Source organism: Triplophysa dalaica, chromosome 22 (assembly GCF_015846415.1).
Source record: "Triplophysa dalaica isolate WHDGS20190420 chromosome 22, ASM1584641v1, whole genome shotgun sequence".
Lineage (NCBI taxonomy): Eukaryota > Metazoa > Chordata > Actinopteri > Cypriniformes > Nemacheilidae > Triplophysa > Triplophysa dalaica.
Genome location: NC_079563.1, coordinates 6,430,095 through 6,451,091, shown reverse-complemented (window position 1 = coordinate 6,451,091; position 20,997 = coordinate 6,430,095). Strand labels below are relative to the sequence as shown.

The window sequence follows — 20,997 nt, the reverse complement described above, 5'->3', positions numbered from 1 at the left end:
ATATTGATAAAAATACTGTTTGATTATTTATAAACATGCTATTTTAAAAGTCTTCTCTTGCAGATCCATTTTTTATAAGATTTACACCATTCATCAGTCCATCCTAATGAAGTCAAAGAAGCACAGCAATTATTCTTGGAGCTGGGGTGTCCCTCTTTCCAGTACCTACACCAATGGCACATTACATTTTTATTTTGAAGATTTATTTGAGTAAAGTTAAACTTTGTGGCTGATCATCTGTGGAATTCAACGACCCCTTACCCAGTTGTTAATATGTTGCCATCAGCCCACTTCCACAGCCCCTGATCATTCCTCAGACCAATCCAATGACGGTTTTCACCCACACCATTTTGTAAAAACCTCTGTTAGGATAGATTATACTTTTTAACAGTCAAAGTCGAGTGGTTCAAAACATAATCATAAGCATGTGTTAATAAAAAACAAACTAAATCGCACTCACTTGTTCTTCTTTGCTGTTTATAATCACCAGATCGGCTTCTCTCTTTTTACAGTCTTCTCTGCTGTCACTCCAGGTCTTCAATTCAGATGAAATGTAATAAAAACTGAAGTTGTAGTAAATCCATTTAAAGTTATCAGAGTGCTTATCTGTAAACACAAAAGTTTAGATATTAACTTTAAAAGTCAGTTTTTAAAGCATGTTTTTGTACAAAAATACAGTACTACAAAACTGTACTTTTTCTATCACTGTTTATTCAAAGAAGTCCAGACGCACGATTACCTTGTTCAGTAAGGCCTCGCTGCAGTTTATCAGTCTTGTTTTTCATTTCCTCTCTTTCTTCAGTCAAGTTTCCGTTTAGATTTAGTATCTCAGTGTATTCTGTAAGTATTTTCTCTCTTTCTTTGATCAAGTTATCGTTGTGTGTTAGTAAGCGGTTTCGGTCAAAGGTGAAATACACACAGAGCACTATTACAGCAGTCAACAGAAAAACACACAACAACCACAAACACACTTGAACTGCTCTGTGTCTTCTGTTCTTCACTGAAACACTTCCTGAAAATAACCAACATCACATTACATTTGTCTTTTCTGTCTCACTTCAATAAATCAAGTGATAAATGAATGTCAGTACCTGTGTGAGAACGCGTTTGCAGTCTCTCTGTATTTTCATGATTTCTTACAGAACCTGAACATTCATAGATGTCCACCATCATCTCCACTCTCTCTCCTCTCTCCGTTTCAAGAGTCTCCAGTCTGATCACATTGTCACAAATAATCTCACACATCTCTGATTTCTTTACAGCCACATATTATAACACTGTACCAGTGCTTTAGGTTGTTCCAGTTAAGCAAAGGTAAACGTGGGACGTCACCAACATGTGACATTCAGGAAGCCAAGAGGTAACAAAATGTTATAGACATAGTTTATGCACCAATACCTCCCATGAATCATTTTCTCATCCTGGTGTATCTGTTAGAGCAAAGTCATAATTGTAAAATATGGGTATTTTGTGACATTTATAATTCAAAGAAACACTAGACTTTATGAACGTATGTCTTACCAGCTGTAGCTTTTGCAGAAGTCCTTGTTGCAAAGCAGAAGCACGAGTGCACCTGGACTCCACTGCGTTTTTTCTTAACAAGATATCTGTGCGTTAAATACGTTCAGAGATTGTAAAATAAATCATTCACACTTCTTCTAGAACAGCATAGAAAAAAACGTAAGATCATATTTAAGATTAAAAATCCAATGCAGACATTTTGACAATTTGTATATGGAAATAATGGAGTCACAAAAACTCCACAGGCTCCACAAAGCATATTTTTTAAATCTACTTTTTCATGTTCTTTTCGTTTAACTGACTACACAAAGGCCTCTCAGGTTTCCTCTTTCCATCATGTAAATGTTTCACTTGAAAGCACGGAAGCGGCTCATTTAACACATGTGAGCTTCACACCATGAAAATCCCATTCATCAGGGAGATTAAATTACTCTTCTGAATCTTTACGACATCTTTGAAAAGGTCTCTAAAAATGTTGTCCAGGCTTTTTTGAAACCCTAAGGTATAATTTGACACCTGCGGACAATATTGAGCCGAGCATGTGATCTGTGCCCACATACCGCAGCTGTTAGAGCACAAAGAAACACGTTCAATGTTTGCGGCAGACCCCCAAAAAACACAGGTCCGGCGCGTGACCACCTTCTATTGATGTTCTTCTGTTCTTACGGATTTCTTTATTGAATCATCCATCAATCTGGAAATATTTATTTTACTGTGGTAAATTTGACTTAAAGATGAAGTTGGAAGATGTGGCTAGTGTTCGTGGTTTGGACACATTGGTTTGTGGTGGTTTTGTGAGGAATCCAGGTTCACACTATTTCTGTTTGTTTTTTGTCCCACATCTGCCAAGGAAACATGTTCACGAGCTTTGACAAGAACAACATTATTGAAATGTGTGCAAAACAAGCAAATCTGCTGACGCTGCAGAGTAAAATCATTTTAAGTTAATGAAACTGTTTCCTGTGTGAGTCTTCCCTCGCATGTTTCTCACCCCTTTAACACTAACAGAAAACAAATAAACAAGCCAAAATAAACACAAAGGTTACCACTAGCCCACACACACGCTAAAAAAGCCACACACTTGTAAGTTGTCTATGGGCCACTTTTATACTAGAAACGTCCTCTATTCTTGCACTTTTCCTCTCCTTTATCATAATCTTCCTCCCTCTTTGCTTCTGCTTCATGTTTCTCGGTCTAAATATGTGTTTTTTGCCTAAGTAACAATCTCTGTATTGCAGTAGACGAAGTCTGGCTTCTATTTCCCCAAGTTACCTTTAGATTAGATAAAATCTTAATTTTTATGAGACAGTTTTTAGTAACACTTACAATTATTAAGTGTGTTTTAATTGTATAGGCCTAGTGGAATGCTACACAAATAAAAATGGACATGTTTGCAAATACTTATTAACATATTACATATTACCATGATACATTTATATGTAATGAAACTGTAGTAATCCAAATGGTCCAACTATCAATCCACCAAAAAACATGCACTTTTGATGTAATAAAACCAAGGGTAATTTTTCATAAATCAACAGGTTTCGTTGTTTATTCACCCTCGTGTCATTCCAAACCTGTATGACTTTCTTTCTTCTGATATTTTAAAGAATGTTGGTAACCAAACAACACTGACCCCATTGACTCCCATTGTATGGACACGAAAAAGGCCCAGTTTCACAGACAAGGCTCATCTTAAACCAGGTCTATGCCTAAGTTAGATTACAATTTTAAAGTCGCTTTTATTAAAATGCTTTAGATAAAAACATTACCGGTGTAAATCTTGAAGCGAAACAATGGCACTGACATATTTTAAGATATGTCAGGGCAATTTATTTTAGTCTGGGACTAGTTTTAAGCCTTGTCTGTGAAACCGGGCATTAGACATTTTTCAAAATATCGCATTTGGTGTTCAACAGTAGTTAAATGGCCTGTTTTGGTGTCTCCACAATCCCCACAGTTTATTCATAATTTTTCGTTGTTAAAAGGTGGTAATAGAAAAAAACATGGTTACTACACTATAACTGTGATAAAACTATAGATAAAGGGCTATAGACCAAAACAGGAACTGAATACAATTTATGTATTTTGATACTTGTGTGACAGGTTTTCACATGTAGTTTTACATAATAGTTTTTGTTGTAATTAGTAAAAAAAAATGTTTTAATGAATGACAAATATTATGAAAAAAACACTGGAACTAGGCCTTATTTCCTTTGGATTAGCACAGTCTCCCCGCCAATGATAATGTTCTGCTTAAAGCTTATTAGAGGAAAGACTTAATCATAAGATGACTGTTTAGAAGCTGTTGACTCTCCCAATGAAGAGCATTTGATTATTAATATAATTATAATTTCTGGCAAAGTACCAAAAACATGTAACAGGTTTGAACTGTAAAAGTTTGACAAAGGGAAATAAACTGTAAATTACCTATATATCATTTCACCTGTTGTCTAAATGATATGTCTTTCTTTAAATCATGTCATATTTAAATAATTGTATATTTAAGATTTCTATATTTGGAGAAATGCATGCATAAGAAAATCTAAATAATAGCAAAATATTGTTTGCAAGTAACATTTGAAGTTAAAGTTAAAATTATTTTTTTAGAAATGTCTTGTTTACTTTGGTATATTTTTATGTTTACATGCTATTAATAAATAACTTGCTGTGCTGTGTCTGTTTAAGTAACACAAACACTTTGAGTCAGCCAAGAAACAAAAGGAAATCAGCCTTTAACATGCATTTCCTGCCAGTCACTTGCTTTGATTTTCAAACTGACAGAGGACAATAAGAGCCACGGCAGCGCGGCCTTAACAGGAAAACTGTTCATGCAAAGGAATGTTGCGAAAATCCCAGCAAAAGCAATGGTTTTAAGAAATGAAGCACAAACCAGAGGATATTTTTGATAAAGAAGATTGATTTTATTCATAGAGTACTGCATATAAGCATCATACAGCAGTTGTTTTGTTTTCTCAAGGTTATGTTTTAAAATAAAAAATAATTCATCAGAGTTTGCCAACACACATTTCATTAACTCACACACACACAAATTCTAGCAGGGGTATCTCATCTGTCGAAGCTGCCACCTATTAATTGGGCGTCCCGCTTCCCCGACAACATTTGTTAGCTGCCATCTGTCTGTCTGAGCCCCCCCTCCATGCTATCGTCTCCCCTCAAATCCCCCCCCCCCCCGAAGGTCTTTAATCAAACTGCAACACTTCTTCTCGGGTGAGTCACCCGTCCCTTCCTCCCCTAACTTGACGACTTAGATAAGACAGACTGACCAGCTGGGTTCTTATCTCTGCCCCTTGAACAAGTGCTTACAGGACGAAAAACAAATAACCAAAAAACAAGATGGTAAGGAGCACAGTTAAAAACATCATGACGTGTCAGAAGAGCTGTTAATTGCTCTCCAAACCTTCCATGGACCACCCACAACCCTCCAAGTCTATGAATCTCTCAAGGGGCACCAATGCGCCCGCATGAGGGGTAAAGGCAGCCAAAAAGCCCCCACCCATATACATTCAACTCTGTTCTGCACGTCTGGAGTGCAGCTGTCGGAGGGGTTCTGCTTTCTTGAGGTGCCTCCAAGATCTCCAGTCTCAGCTTGAGATACCGAGATAAATCCACGGCACCGGTTCTTCAGAATCAGTTCACAGAGTACCAACGTGCAGGACAGGGGAAGCCGGTTCCTCGAGTTCCCAAAGTCACATAAAAAGGAAAGTCTATTTGTCCCCAACAATTTACCTCTGAGGTCATGTGAAGGATGTCACAGTTCGAGGGTAGTTGACTTATTCCCTCAACCGTTCTCCTCACACCTTTGTAGCCAGAGACTGCGCCTCGGTCTTCTGTGAAGAAAGTGAGCTGGCCGGACTGGCGTGAAGGGCTTTCTTCAGGTTCAGCAGGCAGAGACACTGGGAACGGAAGCGCAGATCAAAAAAGGCGTAGAGGAGCGGGTTGAGGCAGCTGTTGACGTAAGCCAGGCAGGTGGCGTACGGATGGGCCAGGAGGAGAAGGTTGAGGAAGGTGCAGGAGTCGGGCGCCAGGTTGAGATAAGACAGGGCGTCCATGGTCTTCACGATGTGGAAGGGCATCCAGCAGGCGGCGAACACCACCACCAGCGTTGTGATGATCTTCAGCAGGCGCCGTTTGCGCTGGTCTTCCTTGCGCAGGCTGTTGAAGTGACGCGTGATGGTGCAGCCGATGAAACCGTAGCAGACCATCATGGCCAGGAGAGGAATGAGAAAGCCGAGGGCTGTGGAAGAGAGGCTGAGGCCTGCGATCCACAGCGCATCCTGGCCCGGTTGGCTCACAATAAGGCTGAAGTCCATGGCGCAGGAGGTGAGGTTGGTATCGACATCGTGCACAGTGGTGCGGAAGAGCAGCGTGGGTGAGGCCAGCACGCCGGATAGGATCCAGATGGTGGCCAGTGACGCCTGCATGTGTCCTCTGGTACGCAGCTGGGTGCTGGTGAGGGAGTGCACGATGGCCATGTAGCGATCCAGGCTCAGACAGGTGAGGCAGAAGACGCTGGCGTACATGTTGAGCAAAACCACGTAACTGCTGATCTTGCAGAGGGCGACGCCAAAGGGCCAGTGGTATCCCAGGGCAGTGTACACGGCCCACAGGGGCAGGGTCACAACGAAGGTCAGATCGGCGAAAGCCAGGTTTCCTATGTAGACATCTGCAGCTCTCCGCTTGTTCTGGGCTCGCCACACGGTGAAGATGACCACGCCGTTACCGGTGAGGCCCAGGAGGAAGATGAGCATGTACAGGATAGGAATCAAGGAATATGACGGCTCCCATTCATTATAGTCACATATGGTGCTGTTGGCCGACTCCTCGTAGTAATCTTGGCCGTAGTCGTTGCTCATGTTGTCCATTGTTGTCCTTGCTTTCCTCTGATGTTAGAATCTTAAATTGTTGGCTTAAATTCTCAAATGGAGAAGTTGCTTGTGATGCGCTCAGGTCTGAATGTCGTTTCAGCGGGACAAGCTGGTGCTTTTAAGCGCTCACCCCTCCTACGGGCACCCTTGACCCCGCCCACCTCACCACTCCTCTCATCCGCAGCCGATCCGCACATCGAAGCCTCCGTTTAATCTCAACAGGAAAACCTGCAGGATTACTGAATAGAAACACAACAAGTAAACAAAACTGTTTATATATACACATGACGATTGAAAAGCGAAATGACTAGACACATTCATAAATAAAGGCAAGCAATAATGTAACGCAAGTAATGTAATGTTTCTGCAGTACTGCCTACCGTAAAAAGACTTAACAAATTTGTTTTATATTTGTTGCGGATACACTAAAGGTTTAAAGGTACCTATTTCCTAATAATGTCTGCCGTTTCAATACATCTGAGCTTTAATATATTTTATACTTTTGTAATTCTAAAGACAGAATAAAAGCTGTCGTGTCAAGTCTGGACTTGTATGTTTTGCCCTATACAGATAAATTGATATTGTAATTGACGGATGTGAAAGTGTGAACATCTGTCTATTAGTCGGACGATTCAAGCGCACATTTCCATCCCAATGCATTGAGATGCTGCCGCTCGCGGACTTGCCCGAGCAAGATGATCTGGAAAAGGATACAGCACCAGAAAAACTGTCATAAAACTTGTTTGTGTGCAAGACTATACAGTTTCCTGTTTTGTTGCGCACATGCAGTATCCTTATTTCTGACTGACTGAGGAAAACAGATTATCTTGAAAAAACACATTCGAACGCTCGCCGTTTCTTTCCCTTATAACCTTGCAAACACCGTCATTCCCATATAATCAGTTAAATTATCAATTATTTTTTGCAAGTAATATAATGCAAATTTAATAAGCATAACGGATAAACTATTCACGGAGTTTTCACGTTGAAAAAACCTAAGGGGAATAAAAACAGACACACTAAAAATATTGCTGCCTCTAAGTTTTTATAAGGCTATGATGAAATTGGGTGTACAAAATGTTCATCTTAAGTTTGTTGTAACTTGAAAAAGGTATCAAATGTCTTATTTTGATTTTGCTACAGTAATGCGTAAACACATGCCATCATCGTTTTTTCCCGTTTTATTACAGTGCAAACAAACAATAGCTAAAATAAAGATTGGGAAAGAAGTAATTTATGGGAGGGTAGGGAAAAAAACATTTTCAAACTTAGAGTTATGTACCTTTTCTGCTTTGTATTTTGCATTACACATGTTAAAATACTTGTCTGTAAATTATTTTGCTGTTTTAAAATATTCACTTGGTTTACCACATCCAATGTTTCTATTTTTATCCTTTCTTAATGTTAATTCATGCTCCTGAATATATCATTTCTATTGCCTATTTAAAAACACCAGAGGATAAATCTTAATAGAGATTTCTTTATTTCTTCATAAAGTCTGATGTGATACAGCCCAAATATTACATTATGGGGTCTTAAAGTGTATTTAAAAGTGCACAAGAATTGAAAGAAAAATAGAAGCAGCTATTAAATTATGCTGCCAATAAAAGTATGGTTTACTTTTGGCATGACGTCTGGAACGAGGCCAAATTACAAAGCTAAAATGAGTGGGGTTGATTCCAGAGAGGAAATCTTACAGTAAGATCCCACTGTAAATGGCACACGTCATTAGAGCATTTGGTGCAGTACGAGCAGCAGTAGGACTGTATCAGAGTCAAGCAGACGGGAGATTTCACTCGGCACCCGACTCCGTCTCTCAGCAATGAGGCGTCAGTGGCGCCTGAGACCTGACCCGCTCAGACACAACTATTCCTCCCTGACCCAGTCCCCTACACACACACACACACGTGCACTGGCCATGCACAGGACGGGAAGCTCAGCTTTTCGGAAGTTCAAGTGTGACATCATTGAAAAAGCTTTAACAGTTGTGCTTTATTATGAGTTTGGCCCAAACTCTCTTTATCCATTGCACATGACATTAACTATAGATCCGAGCTTAATTTGATATTCTTTTTTGAACTAGCCGGTGCTGTGAAACTCATGCCGTGTTGTCTCAAGCCAAATCACCCCACACACGCAAATACACACACATCACAGGTGGCACTAAACTTATCTCGCCTGGCTCTAAACTGGATAGATATGATAACAGAACAAATGGTTAAGACAGATATGCAAATGGTTGAAGCATTAGGGGTCCAACAACTGTCAAACTGTTTATTTCTGGGCAATTAAATGAAATTCTGTAAGGTCTCAAGCGACCCCTATCCAAAATAATGTATCTTATGTCCGTCTCTAAATGTGTTGTTTAAATCTGAATTGATGGGACTGAATTGCTGTAAGGGACTCTGTCGCTCGCTGTTGACACATGACAGAGTTTGATGTGGTATTTGCATTCATGAACCGTACATGGAATGAATGGCAACTATAGTGTTAGACCACACACACACACACACACACACATTGGAAAGGATGGAGGGAGAAAGAGTCAGGGTGACAGACCTCTCCGAGCAGCTGGAATCAGCACTGACACTTTGATCCGTTGTTGCTCAAGCTTGAATATGTGATTCTGGTTTTCAGAACTGTTAATAATCCGACTGATTCAAACACGGAAAATTCTTTCATCATTTACTCATCCTCATGTCATTCCAAACCTGTGTGACTTTCTTTCTTCCCCACAGCACAAAAGAAGATACTTTGAAGAACGTCGGTAGCCAAACAACATTAGTCCCTATTGACTTCCATTGTATGGTTTTTGGGTGAACTACCTCTTTTAAAACAACAGATCTATATAAAGGCTCAGTGTGAGAGCTGCAGAGATTAATATGTGCAGAAGGTGTGTTGGACACCTGAGAAAACACACACACACACACATCACCTGACAGAAGTGAACACTTGTGCTTATTTACTTTTGAACCAAATTATTATGCTATTAACCAGCAGTTGCCCACTGATTGTATTCTTTACATTTTCTTTAATAAGTCACAAACAACTGTTGTTTTGTTGTCTTTTAGTGTAAAAAATAGTATCATTTTCATTAACGTACTTATATTGAGATGGACCAAATCATAATATATGAAGTTAAAGGGACAGTTCACCCAAAAAGGAAACTTTTGGCATCATTTACTCACCCTCTTGTCATTTCAAACCTGAATGACTTACTTCAGCAGAACACAAAGTTGTTCAGTTTCAACATTCTTCAAAAGTCTTTTGTGTTCTGCAAAAAAAAAGAAAGCTAAACAGTATCTGCCTTTATATGATAATACGTTATAGACAAAAGTGTTGAGTTATATTCTGTGTATATGCTGTATATATATAACTAGATAACTCAATTACTTACTCAAAAACACAAAACTAACAGTAATTTGTCCCAGACATTACTTCCAAACAGTTTTGCTGACTTGTTTACCAATTTATTTGTAAAAATGGGATGTTGAGAGATGTGTCCTCATCTCTGGTGTTAATGTACAGTACCGTATGCTTAAATGACTGAAAATAGTTTAGTAGACAAAAATATAATTTTGCAAACCTACATGTTTTTCCATGACCAAACCAACACTTTATTTAATAAAAATGTGTTAGAAATGGATGACTTTGGGTGATTAGTGAATAATGAAAGAAGAACAGCCAGTAAGAGCACACAGGATAGAAGAGAACTTTTTCAGTATTGTTTAAAAGCATTTTAGGGTAAGACCTCAAGAAGCTGCTTGATAAAAAGACAAGAACACATTTGCGCAAATTCTAGTCTGCACATAAGATGATCAATTATAAAGTTTTTAATATCATTACTCATTTTAGTTACAACCCCTTCTTTGTTTTATTTAATAATCTGAACACATAAGTGAGTAAGTGTCACGATACTTTTGACCGGTCGCGTATTTATTCATGTATGTGCCCACGGTCTCGATTTACCAGACGACTAGCACGGTAAAAGAGTGTGTGAGGGGGGTCTCCAGACTGTTTGATGTGTGAGTGTCACACGCTCTGCGTCCCCCTGTCCAAAATGACAACTGCGTCTCTCGGATGTTGATATTCTCTGACCGGCATGGCTGCCAAGACCTAAATTGAAAACCCGTGAAGAACAATGAGAGCCTCATTGATTCGGCTGTTGATTCTGGTTCTTAAAAGTTGACTGATACCACGTAGAGGCATTTGTTAATGCATAATCTTTTCCACCTCGCTTGGAAAGGTGTGTCAACCTTCTGAGGCTTTTATGGCACCCCACCCGTGCTTCATTGACTGATTCTAACAAGAGTTTCCGACTCATTGACACCAGGCCGTTGAGCAGCAGGGCCGGGGCAATGAACGACTTCACACCTTCGAGTTGTCGCCTGGCTCTCTTTTCAGCAGCGTATTGAGGGTGTGGATGTTTGTTTTAAATAAGTTTCAGCTAGAGCGAGAGCAGCATCTAGTATAAAACTGTAATACAAGGAGATGTGATTAGCTCGGACCGTGAGCATTTGAAACAGGATTGTGGGATCAACAGCGTGGACAACATCCGAAGAGTCTTCCTGACCGCAAGCAAACTAATTACATAAACATCCCAGGTTACTCCAAGCACCTTCCTGTCTCTCCTGTCCCGCCATGACCCCAAAACTTTGATCCTCAGGGGAACGTGATTCCAAAGCTGATTTTTTTTAACCCTGGGTGACCAACAATCAACAGAGAGCACCCAATGCTGAGGGGGCAATAAACATTCACTGCCTTGCCAGCTGATGCCTTTTTAAAAAATCCATCAGTCCAATTGCAAACAACTGAAAATATATGCTGGCCTAAAAAATTCTTTAAATTAGAACTACAGTCTATCCAGATGAAAAAGACAGCTAGTTTAGAAGGACAGAATATGCTGAACATGTCACCATCCAATTCACACCCAAAACACAACCAAGCACTTTATATAATGTTGTTGTATTTTGTACCCACCGCTGGGTCAAAAGGGACAAATCAAACGGTTGGGTTAAGTTAACCCCGACACTGGTTATATTTGACCCAACAATGGGTTCAAACAACCTCAGTAAATTGGGCTGAAGCAACCAAACAAAGGTTAATTTATAACCCAACAGTTGGGTTGGTCTTTTTTGGCCCAACTTTGGGTTGAAAAGTGTTTTAAAGTGTGGAAAACTGAATAGACCACTCCAAAAGTATTTTCAGTATTTCAGAATTTACTATTTATATTTGTATGTGTTTAAGTGAACTGTACATCTCATTTTGTGAACTTGAACATTTCTCCTAAATTCAAAATGAACGACATTTATTTGCAGAGAACTGCAATACATAACAGAAGATACAGGGTTTGCTGATCTTGAATGCTGCAAAGAAAACACGTTAATGTTCATTTTCTTGAATAACACAATACTAACACTTTTACTTGTATTTCAGGCACAGTTAATGAACAACTTTCATGCATCTTTGGGTGACTGTTTGTCATTCCGAACGTTTATTTTGGTGAAATTCAACAGACACTGAAGTAAAATGATTTTTGCTGGTTTAAATTGGTTTGGTTGGTCTCTCAGTTGTTTCGCTGGTTTTAGACCCAGGCAAACACATTTCAGCTGGTCATTCAGCTCACCGAACAGCTTAAACCAGCAAAGCCCAGCTAACCATCTTAGAAAAGCTCAAGCTGTTTTTTCAGCAGGGTTTTAACTACATTTCAAAGAGTTCCCCAATGTCCCGAGGGAGCTGGAGGGCTTCATCATATTCTGTTGTGAGGAGAGCTCCCTATCGGCACCCGGTGAGGGTTTCCCCACCAAGCTCCAGGTTGAATATCTAGATAAACATTTGCTGCTCTGCACGTTTGTTTTTAATGACCTGTTGAAAACATCGGATGCTAATCAAGCAGGCGCAACCCCAACACGCTTAAGCTTCCGCTAACTGGTTTCAGGCGGCCGGCGTTTTGATTTTCTCCGGTAGTGCTGATTTACAAACCAGCCTGAACAGACAGTCTTGGCCCAATTACAAGAGCTGAAAGATGGACTCCGTATGGGTGCCGCTGTTGTTGTTAGCAATTAGCTAGCTGTTAGCAACTGGCTCTGTTTATTTAACTATCTCTTATCTCATTCCCCACAGAGAACGCTACTGTAATGAAGCTCTTAAGAAAGCCGAGTGTGCCTTTTGTCTCCGTAGTGTATCTTCATGGTTTCCTTTTTCACTTTATAGCATTCAATGAGCAAAAGCGACAGCCTGCACAAAAGTGCAAACAGGATATGAGCACTCTGTCGGTACCTTTGAGCTTGCGTTGAATCAGAGACATTTTTCACAGTAGACATGAGCATGGAAGTGGGTCCAAACGTGTGGCGCCTAATATGTGTCCACTTAAGAGCCTGCAGGTTTTGTATTCTCTTTTGCCACAGATGGGCATAACACACGCTTCGACAGGAAAGGCTATCTTGAGCACATGTGGCGCCCTTGCTGATGTTAATGTGCTCGGCTTGTGTTTGTGGCCGACTCCTATTTGGGTCATTTGACCTGAGGAATCACTTTTGTGATAGCCATTGTTTGGAAAAGGAGCGGTTGCTTCTGATGTAAATATTTGGCACATATCTGGAGGTATCAGGAGGGATGTTCTCATCCATTGTTGCTGAGTTTGAGGGTTCACCTTCATATGTCAGTACAATTAGTATAACAATTCATAGCACACAAAAAGATTGGGTAAAGTATTTTTATCAATAGGCCTACTATTTTTTACTTAAATGGTGTTGTTTTTAATAACCCTTTCCAAGGGCGTAAGTTTCATTTTGACATTGGTGGGGACATAACATTTTACAGCCGTTTACTTGACTTATTTAAACAATGTAATAATGGAGCCATGCTTTAAAAAGTTTTTTTGAAATAGGGATGTACCGATATGTTAATTTAACACTGGAAGCCGATAATCGATAAATTGGCCGATATATAGTATCTTAATGTTAATATAACATTTTCTGAGACCGAAACAAAAGATTAAAAGTGGACAACTCCTTTTGAAAAACATTGACTGCAGAAAACAAGGTTACCATTAGTTCTCTTTTTTCCCCTGAAAATCATGTACCAAGCCAACTTTACACTAGTTAAAGATTCTTTAACAATTGAACTTTTCTGGTATGTTTATTTAATAAACTAATTATTTATGTTTTTCAAGAGCAACCTAGAAAAGTGTTCTTAATAGCCACCTGTCTAACTGGTGTCAAGAGAAAAAGCATTCAGACAGCAATCGGCTTTAAACATTTTGCTTTTGTTCCTACAATTTATACATTTATATATATCTACACACGGTTCCTATTAACAATGTTTTGCTAATAGCAGTAAGTGAATGATCATGACAGAAAGACAGTACTGTATTGGATTTTAACAGTGAGCGTGCAGCTGAAATGGATTAACCAGAGAAAACGATTTATCATTTATCGGTTATAGTTTATCGGCTAATACCGATAACACCAAAAATGTCAATTTATCGGCCGATATTGATATGGCCGATAATTTATTCCGCATCCCTAATTTGAAATAGTTTTCTACACTGTTTTTCATTGTTGTCACTCTCATTCTTATATAAATCCAACATAAAATTATGTTGTAAAAGCTTATCACCATGCCTCTGCCTTTCCACCTGGGCTACAGCTTCTTCTGCTACCTAATAAAATGACACAATTGATGGTGCGTGGCATCTAAACAATTCAAAGCTCTCATTTCAAACACACATTAAGAAACTATACTGTAGATTGTCAACCTAACATTTGTCACAGTACCGAATTTCACAACTAAAATACAACTATGTCAATGTTTCACCTCACCTTTTACAAGCCTCTCCACAACATGACAGGCCTGTCACATGACCTGACAAAATAACGTATTAATACATGTACACATTTATGGCTTAGATATCTATAGCTTTATAATCATAACAAATCCCATTAGCAAAAGCAAATAAGAAAATGTTTAATTGGCTTACTTTGGTTTGTTTTATATTTACATAAGGTTCATGATATACCTTATATATTGCCTTAAACTTAAAGGTCATTCTTAGGTCAAAGAAGCATTGTTGTTGATATGTTTACTTAGGATTTAATACAAAAAGATCACTGCTAAACTTTCCATTTTCTTTCTAATCCTATTTTAGCATGTCACACCCTAAGTTTCGGGTCATAATTACCATAGATATTGAGACCCCCCCCCCAAATTCAAAGAAATGGTAATGTATGTTTTTTTTTAGCTGTTACTCCCAAGTTAGTTTAACTATGGGGTTAGAGCCTACGTCTTCAATTCCAGCATTATGGATGTGACATTTTCAGTCAAAACATGAAATTTAAGTTCTCGTAGAATGTATTTATTTTATTACCATTAAATCATCTCTTTATATTTTCCTAAAGCCCTATGAGTCCAGACATCAGAAAGATATCAGTCTATGCACGAGTATCCTATTTTAAAAGAGAGGAAAATTTGGGACACAAACTTCTGAAAGATGACATAGGATTTTTATGAATTAAAATGCACAAACAAGAAGCAATAATACCCAACAAATTTAGAAGGGATGGCTCCATATTAAACATTACTATACTATATAGTAACTATATTACTATATTTGAATCTTCATGTGTCCATTTATGAAGACTATGGACAGTTATGGATGTGACAATTGAATTACCTGACTATGGAAAACTATGCTTTAAAACTTTGAGACTTGACATCAGGCCTGGCCTCCACAGGGGGGCCAGGGGGGACGTTGGACTGGACATGGAAGAGTTTGTGACAGAATTCTCTAAAATGAGCACAAAGTTAATGCTGTGAATATTATAGTGATATGAATAGCTCTTTTTTATGTTTTCATCAAATATAAAGTTGCTAAATTGCAAAATGTAAAATAAATGTAAATGAAAAAAATGTAAAGGCTATATAAGAGTTTGGTTCCAAAATTAGATAACAATAATTATGTTTTTTTTATTGTGCATTCCAATTAATATCAATCAAACTGCTGTTGGTTTGTTTTGATTTAAGCCATTATAAAAAAAATACAGTTAACTAACATAGTAAAACACAACCAAAACAAAAAAACATAATATAAAAACTGATTTTGGAACCGCACTCTTCATATATAAATAAACATGAAATACACAATACTAATAATGGATATAATTTAAAGCGGTATAGTTCTGTTGTAAATAGTATGCTCATTGTAAATAGTTTGGGGTAAAAGAAAAAATATATTTAGAGACCCCCTTACGCCCACCAGGAAAATCACTTTGCCCACCTTCAATCTCATACCTGGAGCCGGGCCTGCTTCACATAGGTATTTGAATCACCAAATATTGACATCTGACCTATCGGTATGGTGAAGACCTTAAGTAGGCTAAATCTTGTTTTTTTTTCATCATAAGGTTGAAACTTGCATGAAATTGTCCATATACTCAAAGTTCAAGTCCTACATTATCATTGACACAGTCTATTTGGAATTGATATACTTATATTAAGTAATTTTGGAAGGTAAATTTTGCTGTCATCTGCGGACTGTTTTTTTATTTTATTTAAATGACTATTATAAATACATAAAAAGTGAAATGTTGCATTTTCATGTATGTTCTTGAATGCACACACATACACAAACACTATTTCCAGAGAACTGCCCTCAAAATAACTCCCGCAAACACCAGCACAACTAATGTTGTGCTCATATACACAGAAAACAGCTACGAAAAATAAACACAGGTCCAGAAGTTTCCAACCGGGTTAACCTTATTTAGACACTGCACATCACAATGGTTCCCAAGACACTTACGGCATAAATCTAACCATGGTGGGTTATGCTGCCAATCAGAGAGGCACAGAGACACAGTGAATTATGGGATGTCACAGGAAAGAGTCTGCCTGGCAGGATGTCCCTTCCATTTGTGTTGCTCCACTGAGACGTGAAGATGGTCTTGTTTGGTAAACCAGAGCTGTGAGTCCTCAGATTATTGATAAAGCCCTTCCTGAACCAGTAAATATGGAAGGAGGAAATAAGCTGGTGAGACTCTCCGGAAAAGAGGAAAGAATACAGAAAGCAGGGGTCTTGGGACATTAATATATCATTAAAATGATATGTGACCCTGGATCACAAAACCAGTCTTCAGTATTTAACAAAAGCCAAAATTACATTGAATGGCCCTAAATTAATGATTTTTCTTCTATGCCGAAAATCTTCAGGATATTAAGTAAAAATCATGTTTCATGAAGATATTTTGTACATTTCCTACCCTAAATATACAAAAACCTTTATTTTTGTGAGTGAACTGCCTGCTACAGTGCCTCTGATAAACAACTTCAAAGGCACTTTTCTCAATATTTAGATTTTTTTGTATCTCCACTAGATATTGTCCTAACAACCCATACATCAGCAGAAAGCTAAATTATTCTCAGATGATGTACAAATCTCAATTTAAAAAAATTGTCCCATAAAACAGGGTCACATATAGATAGCAACTCAGCAACAAGTTGCTTTTATTCATACTTTTCAGTTATGTTAAAATTCATTTTTTTTTACAGTAAATAAATTTAAACTCTGACTTCCAGTGACCATCCAGTTCATCTTTACTGAGCAAAATACAAATCATATCATACACACCCCTGCACATATGCTGTATATAGTTTATGTAATGAAGGTGGGGCTAGCAGCAGCTGGAACACAATAAAGCATTGTGCTGAAATAAATCTGAGCTCTTGCTTGCCATATGGTTTTGTGATCAATCTAAACTAAAATGTGCACTTAAGTGGCGACCTATTGCACACAACATCCGTGGCCGACTCATCCATCCTACTCACTGTCAGAACACACACACACGCAGCCTCTGAATGTCTGGACACACAGATGTATGACATCATTAACTCATTGTTCACAACTCTGGAGGCACATGCAGAGTGCAGGGCTTTTCATTTTCAAAACAATAACAAAAATGATGTTACTAAGGACATGTTCAACTAGACTTCATCTTCTTTGAACCTGTATGCTTTTGTTAATTTCTGTTGAACATAATACAGAAAATGTAAAGGTCCTTTATGCAGATAATTTTCATAATGTGTCAGTTTATAGGGACTACAATTCTATTCCGTTTCTATATTCCTAGTTCAAGAGCAGTCTAATAGCTTTGTTTGACTATCAGATTACAAATGATGTCTCCACTTATTGATAACCCTTACAAAGTTCCATTAGTATATTTTACATATTTTACAATGAATAAACTTTTGTTTAAAATTATAGTAGAGTAGAAAACAATAATAGAATACACAAAAAAAATGTGTGCTATATCAGTACAAGTGGTTCTTGGCTCATTAGGGTAACCCCTTTAAGTGCTATATAGAACCATATTACAAGTAGAAGAGAATATAATATTTTTGTCAGCGATTCTTTGGGATGACTAAACTGCTATACAGGACCGCTTGAAGGGCCATACAGAGCCTTAAGAGGTCCTTTATACGGTGCTGTATTGTTCTTCAACGGTTCTATATAACACCTCAGTCATCCCAAAGAACTGCTGACAAATGTTTGTATGCTCTCCTACTTGTAAGTCGCATTAGACATAAACGTCTGCCAAATGAATAAATGTAAATGTTAAAGTGGTTCCCCTACTATCCAAGAATCACTTTTAGTGCCATATAGCACCTTTATTTAGAAAATTCTATAGGCTGGAATATGTTAGTATAGGACAGGACAGAACAGAACAGAATAAAAAATGAATAGGATAAAAAAGAATAGAATATATTGTCATTGCACCGCTGTATAGAAAATGTATAGAGCTCTCCTTGAGCAACTGCTCAGGGTGTGTATGTTCACTATTCACTGGATGGGTTAAATGCAAAGGTCACATTTCGGTTATAGGTCAGCAAAACTGACATAAGAGGTCACTTTCACTTAGCAGTGCACGTACAAGCAGAGTCACAAGCAAGCAGATATGATGAGACATGTGTGAGTAATATGCACGAGGGGCACATTTATATATACACATATCATTATAGTACATAAGTCAGTAAAAAAATATATACATATATAAAATTAGGTTGAAGTATAGTTTTGTAAGGGTGTTGTCCCTCTCTTCACAAATCCAATATGTGCTTCTCTTGACCAAATATCATTTGATATGAGAGTTTCTGCAAAGAATACGATTATTTCTGAATAACGTCTTTGGAAAAATGAGACGTAAATGACCACAAAGGAAAAAGAAGAAGCTCAGACGAATGAATAAAAAATAAAATCCCCAAATCTCACATACATCTCTATTAACTAACTGAACCTTCTCAAGTGTTTTAAAGAAGAAGAAACAGCAGCACAGAAGAACGATGGGAGAGGACGGATCCCACGGGAGCCGCTGGAAACTGTTATCGTGGACTCGCCTGTGTCCTCCTCCTTTCATCTTCAGTGTCTGCGTGTGAATGGGTTTCTTAGCTTTCTCATGTTTTTCAGTACGACTTCACGCAGTTAAACATCATGTCTTACTCCAGCCACCCGTCTTACCCCCACAGATGAGTGTGTGTGTCTGTATCCTGTATCTGCAGACTTGGTTTCCTCACTAAGGAGAAGGTCTCAGGGACGGGAAGATAGGAGACAGTGGAGACGTGGAGCAACAATGGCAGGAAGACAGTCAAGATCAAATAGTGATTAAGGTAAAAAAACGTTCCTGAAATAAACCCAAAACACACTCTTCTGGCACACTCGAATGGATGTGATGCACGCTGCTGCAATTTAAGAGTACAGTAAGTATATTTGGCTATTCATGTGTTTTTTAAGGTTATGACTGTTTTCACACAGATCTCCTAGATGATCTACAATCTTCAACATGAACCGATTTGTAGTTTACAGTTTTTTTTACTTCTGACAAAATGTTAAATGCTTTCTCATTTATACTATAAGTGACAGTGGATAAAAGCATTGGCATAATGAATAAATATAAATGTAAAAATGTCTTTCATTGGTCAAATTAAAACATATCCCTCCTCTTGGCTCCAATGTGGCTGCATAAACAGACAAAAAACAGCACTGAGGCAAAAGATTTTCATGAAAATCAACTTAAAACTGGCTCACCTATATTTGTCCATCATTATTTTAAAGGGGGGATGCAACCGTGTTTCATGCATTCTGGCTTGTTTACAAAGTTAAACATGCAGGCTTTTCATGCAAGCTTAACATGGTCAACTTGTCAAAAAACGATTTGAACGTATGAAGTAATATTTCTGTGCTTGATACACTCCACTTTTATAAGTCTGGATCCCTGTTTTGTTACAGGGATCCTATTCGTTTTATTTGGCAATTCTCCCGGAAAAGCACGGCAAGGTGAAAGAAAGAGCCCACCCACGCGCCAACCGACGAGCGAGACCCGCTTACCATTAAGATTGGCTGCGCTGCGTCAAGATTGGCTGCGTTGTGGGCCTGCAGCTGCAGTTCGTTACTCTGGCGATAGGGAAGTTTAAGTGTGTCTGTTTGTGCACGGCATTTCAGTGATGGACGATATTATTATTATAACGGTGGATATAACGCTGTATTTAGAGATTGTTTGAAACGGATAGATGGAGTGGTCCCAGTGATAAAAGATGCCGGACATGAACCGCATGCGGTAAGTCAAACTAAGTAATTCGTCTGTGTTTTGTTGCCAATCGGCGCATACGTGCATAATGTAAACAACACAAATTTATAGTGAATCAATAGTTATGCAGTAGAGAATGTGATGATGTAGGGCGTGCTCATGATTTAGTTCCTCCCCCCGCACATCCCCATGAGGTTGTGTTTTTCTGGAAATAGTCGTAGAGCTGTCTCTATCTTTTATAAATGTGATCAAACCAAATACTCTTTGAAGATACAAAGTATGCAATACTAATCTATAGGTACTCATGATTCATATGAGATCGGCAGAAACTGCGTGTGTAGTGGCAGCTTAAAATAATATCCCGTCACAAAAAGTTCCAGTTCCTCTTACACAGATCAAATTTGTCCAAGTGCAAAAATACCGAAACAAATCCACTGCATTATTTTGGCAAACAAATTCACGGCGTCCACCGTCACACGCTAAAGATGTACGTGCGAAGGTGTAAACAATAAACACAGAGCGCTGAGGTCAACTGTGAAAGGTTGTTGATCACCAAGTCATCCTGCACCAGAAGCAAACAGCCAAATTCCTCTTCCTGTCTTCTGTGCGCAGTAAAAGCATCTGTTTGACATCTGACCCTGACCCGACAGAGCCGATATCCTGACCCACACGCGCTCAAACCCGCTACTGGAGTTTTCCCCGACGGTGACCAGCGTGCATTTGGAGTAATGAATAATACACAGTTATACACCGTAACAAACAAACCCAAACTGATGTAAAGGACACATGCAATGTAAAATATTACATTTAGTGTATTATATGTTTCTTTCATCCAGTTTGTTTATAAATTGTCACTTCTTTTATGTTTTTTTGCAATTTTTTGTCGCATTTAAGTTCTTTGCAGTTATCTTAAATAATCCAGCAATGTGAAAAATGTATTTATGTTTTTAATGAATATGAACTGCGTTCATGAGAATAGTAAATAAGAAAATAGTATTTGTTGATAGTTT

General features: G+C 38.4%; 1 protein-coding gene across 1 annotated transcript; it reads right to left on the bottom strand.

Annotated features, from left to right (window-relative positions):
- Positions 1-4,429: 4,429 nt before the first annotated feature.
- aplnrb (apelin receptor b) lies at positions 4,430-6,649 on the bottom strand. Its single transcript, XM_056736662.1, has one exon. It carries the CDS (start codon positions 6,405-6,407, stop codon positions 5,337-5,339), a length of 1,071 nt encoding a protein of 356 aa, XP_056592640.1. The 5' UTR covers positions 6,408-6,649; the 3' UTR covers positions 4,430-5,336.
- Positions 6,650-20,997: the final 14,348 nt, after the last annotated feature.